Source organism: Erinaceus europaeus, chromosome 11 (genome assembly GCF_950295315.1).
Source record: "Erinaceus europaeus chromosome 11, mEriEur2.1, whole genome shotgun sequence".
NCBI lineage: Eukaryota > Metazoa > Chordata > Mammalia > Eulipotyphla > Erinaceidae > Erinaceus > Erinaceus europaeus.
In genome coordinates this window covers 114,691,062-114,697,061 of record NC_080172.1, presented here as the reverse complement: position 1 = coordinate 114,697,061, position 6,000 = coordinate 114,691,062, and the positions used below count along the sequence as shown (strand labels likewise).

At 47.2% G+C, this 6,000-nt stretch overlaps 1 protein-coding gene across 1 annotated transcript in view; it reads right to left on the bottom strand.

The window, feature by feature from the left end:
- The window catches only part of FHAD1 (forkhead associated phosphopeptide binding domain 1), a 137,306-nt gene continuing 131,306 nt past the window's right edge, over window positions 1-6,000 (bottom strand). The window contains exons 17-19 of the mRNA XM_060201016.1: window positions 2,672-2,779; window positions 2,145-2,252; window positions 1-15 (exon numbers count right to left, since the gene is read on the bottom strand). Coding sequence (XP_060056999.1) covers window positions 1-15; window positions 2,145-2,252; window positions 2,672-2,779 — 231 coding nt within the window. The remainder of the gene's footprint in view (window positions 16-2,144; window positions 2,253-2,671; window positions 2,780-6,000) is intronic.

Below are 6,000 nucleotides of genomic sequence, written 5' to 3'. Positions count from 1 at the left end.
CTACAGGGTGGGCAGCTAGCAGGGAGGGAATGGCAAAGACTGGTGAACAGGGTCAACTCCAGCAGTTCAGCTGCTACTTGGTTCAACTCCAGTCCAGTTTTGCCAAGTAGAAATGAAAGCAGAATTATCTTTTATCTTTTTAAAAAAAAATTTAATGAGCGATAGATACAGAGAGAGAGGGGGGGGGGCAGGGCATTGCTCAGCTCTGGTTTATGGTGGTACAGGGGATTGGACCAAGGAATTCAGAGCCTCAGGCATGAAAGTCTATTGCAGAACTATTATTACACTGTTTCCCTAGCCCCAAAAGCCAATTTTTCTGACTTTTCAAGAGAGGATGAAAAGATTTATTTACTTATTTACACCAGGGCTATTGCCGCTGCTTGGTGCTTGCATGATGAATCTGTGGTACTTGGCAGCCCCTCCCCTTTTAAAATATATCTAGTTTTATTTATAGGGGGTTGGATGGTGGCGCATCTGGTCAAGTGCACATATCACCATGCACAGGGATCTGGGTTTGAGCCCCGGCTCCCCCACCTTCAGGGGAGGATGCTTCACGAGTGGTGAAGTAAGTCAGCAGGTGTCTCTCTGTCTCCCAACCTTTCAATTTCTCTCTGTACATCAAATAAAATAGGAAGAAGGAAAAAAAAACACAAAAGGACACCAGGGGCAGTGGATTTGTAGTGTTGGGACCAAACCCAGGGATAACCTTGGTGGCAATCATTTTTTAAAAAATTTATTTATTTTGGACAGAGACAAGAGAGAAATTGAGAGAGGGAGGGAAGAGAGAGAAGGAGAGAGACAGAGAGACACCTGCAGCCTTGAACTGGGGCTTCTGTACATCACTTTTGTATTTTACTTTTATTACAAAAATGTTTATTTCAGGGGCCAGGCGGTGGCGCACCTGGTTAAGCGCACACATTACAGGGCGGGTTCAAGCCCTGGGTCCCCACCTGGAGGTGGGGAGGCTTCACGAATGGTGAAGCAGGGCTGCAGGTGTCTCTCTGTCTCTTTCCCTCTCTATCTCCTCTTCCCCTCTCACTTTCTGACTGTCTCTATCCAATAATAAATCAATAAAATATATATTGATTTTTTTTTATTCCCATTACAGTCATCACTAGGGCTCCGTGCTGACACTACACATCCAACCACTCCAAGTGTCCATTTCTCCTTTTTTAAATCTTTTCCTGCTTTATTTGATAGGACAGAAAGAAATTGAGAGGGGAGGGGAAGATAGATAGATAGATAGATAGATATACAGACAGACAGACAGGAACCAAGCTCAAGCCCCCAGCCCCCACCTGTGGAGGAAAGCTTCACGAGTTGTGAAACAGTGCTGCAGATGTCTCTCTGAGTCACTATTCTTCCCTCTTTTCCCTCTAGATTTCTGGCTGTCTCTATGCAATAAATAAAGGTGATAGACAGAAGGAGGAGGAGGAGGATTAAGGAGAAGATGAGAGGAAGAAGAGGAAGAAAAAGCAGGAGAAGAAGAAAAAGAAGAAGAAAAAAGAAGAGCAGGAAGAAGAGGAGAAGAAGAAGGAGAAGAAGAAGATGGGGAAGGGGAAGGGGAAGGAGGAGGAGGAGGAGGAGGGGAAGGGGAAGGGGAAGGGGAAGGGGAAGGGGAAGGGGAAGGGGAAGGAGATCTTGACCTAACCCCCAGGAAGAATTTCCTGCCAAACCAAACTGAGACCTCAGCATTGTGGTGGGCTGCCCTGCCCCCCAGAACATTCTCCAGTGGCAGAGTTGAAGGGTGGATGGACTTAGCGTGTTGCTCAGAGGACACCCACAGTCCCAGCGTCCCCAGGCCCTGCGACCCCTTTATTCAGCATTCGGACACGATCTCCACACAGAAGATGGCATGTCATCAGTCCTGGCTTGTGTCTCAGGACCCGGCCGTAGCTATAGGTCAGTGTTTGCAATGTTTCCAGTTGCTTGTCAGGGCTACAGCCTATGAGTGTCTCTTTCTGTCCCCCTGCCCTCCAGGCTTGTTTTCAAAGGAACTGAGCCCTCCCCAGTGACTGCAGATCACTCCAGGGAAGCTCTGCAAGCCTCTGTCCCCTCTCCATCCCCGTCACTGGCACTTAGGTCTGTACAGCCTTCACGCTAGGACTGGGCTCCAGTTGGCTGTCCCTGGGCCGTGAACCTACCTCCTTCTGGTGGGCTAAGCGGTTCTCCAGATCTTGGACTCTGGTTCGTTCTTCCTCTAATGCTTCCTCCACTCTGTTCTTCTCTTGAGTGAAGCTTTCCTCCAACGCCTGCAAGCCGATGACCATTGTTGAATAGACAGTTACCATGGCAGGAACTTGGACTTGGTGCCAAGCACCATGTGGGTAAGCCCTTCACTCCTTGCAGCAGCTCCAGGGAGTGTGTGTGTGGGGGAAGGTAGAGTTGTGGTTAGCATAGACCCGAACTGCCCCTGCGGCTCCAGACAGACTATGACCCACATAGTCAACGGCTGCCACCTCTGCAGATTCAAAGGAGGTCTCGAAACTTGACATCAGGCTCAACCTGATGCTGTTGACTGGCTACGGAAGAAGGGCAAACGCAAGAAGAAGAAGAACTAGGAGCTGAGAACATGGGGTCTGGAGGAGGCAGGCCCAGACTGTGTCAGTACTTCCTAGATGCACGGCCTTGCTCTGGGCTCAGGCGGCCCATATGCCTTTGAGCTACCTACCTTCTTCTGACGGGTCAAGCAGCTCTCCAGATCTTGGACTCTTTTCTGCTCTCCCTCCAGTGTTTCCTTTGCCTTGTGTTTCTCTTGAGTCAAGATTGCCTCCAAAGCCTGAAAGTCAATGAGCACTGTTTAATAGTTACCATGGCAGGAACTTTAACGCTAGGTTCACCCAGCTCTGTACCATGTCAGGACTGAGAGCCTTGGGGTCTGGGATGGGCTGGCCCGGATTAGCGATCCACACAGATTGTTTCTAGCTGTGTGCCTGTGGGCAAGGGAGAAGCTGTAGGAGCCTCAGTTTCCCTCGTGCTTCTTGCAGTGGGCTGGCGTGAGGGGAATCTGACGACCCTTCTTTAATAAGGGCTGGCCACTTCTCCTGCAGCCTCTCCTGTGCGGAGATGGAAACGGATTGAGAGAGATGAAGGAATCTGCTCGGGCTGTTAATGCATCACGTGAGTCAGGGAATCAAACCCTGATCCGCTTGACTCCTGAACGTGTCTTCTAAACCGGGACTTGGGAAACTCTGACCTGGGGATCAGGTCCTCTTACTGCAAACTGGTTCTATCTGGACACTGCTGTGCTCTCAGCAGGCAAGTTCACAATGAAGGCTGTTTGGTTACAATAAAAATAAATAAATAAATAAATAAATAAATAAATAAATAAATAAATAAAGGTTTCCCAGTCAGGAGTGCTGACTGTGTGGGGTCTGTGTTTCCTCCAAATCTGTGTGGGCTTCCCCGACACTCCCAAAGTGTCTGTAGTAGGCTGACTGACCTATCTCAGTGGTTCCAGTCTCCTCTCTCTCTCTTGCCCTTTCTGTCTCTGATGTGCCCCATAATGTAAGAGCATCCTGGCCACGGTGGCACCTACTTGTGCCCTGAGCTGCTAGGATGACTCTGGCTCCCTGGGACTATGAACTGAGTAAGTAGGTTGAAAAATCAATCAATGAATGAAGACTCTGTGTGTGTGTGTGTGTGCATTTCATATATATAGTTTAAATATGTATTATTATTATTTATTATTATTATAAACTAGAAACATTGGCAAGACCATAGGATATGAAGGATACATTTCCACACAATGCCCACTCCCAGAACTCCGTATCCAATCTCCACCCCTGATAGCTTTCCTATTCTTTAATCTTCTGGGAGTGTGGACCCAGGATCATTGTGAGATGCAGAAGGTGGAAGGTCTGGCTTCTGTCATTGCTTCCTCGCTGAACATGGGCGTTGACAGGTGGATCCATACTCCCAGCCTGTCTCTCTCTTTCCCTAGTGGGGCAGGACTCTGGGGAAGCAGGGCTCCAGGACGCATGGTGGGGTCGTCTGCCCAGGGAAGTCCGATTGGCATCATGTTAGCATCTGGAACCTGGTGGCTGTTTCATATATTTAATTTTTTTTTTTTTTTTTTTACTAATAGTTTGTTACAAGGTTGTAACATTATAATTTCTGGTTCTACACCACACCCACCACCAGAGTTGTGCCCCTACCCTCCCACCTCCCAAGGATCACCACCAAAGTTCTCACAAGTCTTTGAGTTTGCTTGCTTCTGTTTTGTTTGGATTTTTTTTTTTTTGGGGTGGGGTGGGGCAGGTTCGTGTAAATCAGAGCTCTAGGTTCCACAGTGACTGAAGCCACCTGGTGCTTCTTTACCTATGATGAAGCATCATCATTTCCAGTTCCATTCGTTTTGTCCCCAAAGATGCAATATCATCTTTTTTATTGCAGAGTAGTATTCCATGGGGTATTCATCTCATAACTTCTTTAGCTCGTCATCTGTGGCTGGGCCTTTAGGCTGCTTCCACTCTTTCGCTCTTGTGAATAATGCAGCTGTGAACATAGGGGTTGTGTGTGTTTGGAAGTACTTTGGGCCTTTATTTAGAGGTTGTGTGGCTAGAAATATGCCATCCACTCTGTTTCACTAATTAACTTATGAGTGAGTTTTTTTTTTGTTTTGCTTTTTGGCTACAGGGTTATTGCTAGGGCTTGGTGCCGACACTATGAATCCACTGCTCCTGGCAACCATTCCCCCCCCCCATTTTTGTTGTTGGATAGGACAGAGAGAAACTGAAAGAGGAGGGGAGGGTAGAGAGAGGGAGAGAAAGACAGACACCTGTAGCCTGCTTCACTGCCTGTGAAGGGATTTCCCCACCCCTGCAGGTGGGGAGCAGGGGACTCGAACCAGGATCCTTGCATGGGTCCTTGAGCTTTGTACTATGTGTGCTTAAGCCGGTGTGCTGAGCTGTTTTTGTAGTAGGTTGTTTCACTTAAAGCTGTGAGGACTTACTTTTGGCTCTTTACAGAACAAGTTTGCCGATCCTTGATCTAAATAATTAATGTGTGGACCCCTATGTTCATAGCTGTAACTTATATCTATCTATGTATATATATATATCTTTTTTTTACTTATTTATTGGACAGAAACAGAGAAATCAAGAGATAAAGGGAAGATAGAGAGACAGAGAGACACCTGCAACACTGATTCATCACTCATGAAGCTTCTCCCAGCAGGTGGGGACTGCGGGCTTGAACCTGGGTCCTCGTGCACTGTAACAGGTGTGTTCAACCTGGTGCGCCACCACCTGGCCCTAGTAGCTGCATTATTCACTGTAGCCAAGGGACAAAAACAACCTAAATGCCCATTGGCAGATGGCTGGATAAAGAAGTTATATACACTCAAGGGACTACTACTCTGTAGTAAAAAATGATCTTGTGTCCTAGACATAATGGAGGTGAATATGCTTCTCGAAATAAGTTAAGAGGTGAAAGGCAACTACTCCGTGGCTTCATCCACATGTGGAATGCAGGCTTACCAGCAATGCAGGCTTACCAGCAAACAGAAAAAATCAGCCTAACTGTCTCGGAGACTTTGTGAGAACCAGGGGAGTTCTGGGAAGGGACGCAGAGCTTAGGTGACGGCTGGGGTGTGAAATTACGCCTCTGAAATCTCGCAAATTGTCAACTAGCAAAAAAGTTAGCGTGTGCACAGATCAGGTGGACACTGTTAACCGTTCATAATGTCAAAGGGATATTATCTTGGTAAATGAATTTCTTACTATTGACACAGTCTCAGGCAAGTCAAAATTCATGAGAAAGAGTTGAGTTAATGAGCTTTTCCCCCCTTTTGTTGCCCCTGTTGTTGTAGCCTTGTTGTGGTTATTATTGTTATTGTTGATGTTGTTCATTGTTGGATAGGACAGAGAGATATGGAGAGAGGAGAGGAAGACAGAGAGGGGAAGAGAAAGAGATACTTGCAGATCTGCTTCACTGCCTGTGAAGTGATTCCCCTGCAGGTGAGGAGCCAGGTATTCAAACCGGGATCCTTGAGCCTGT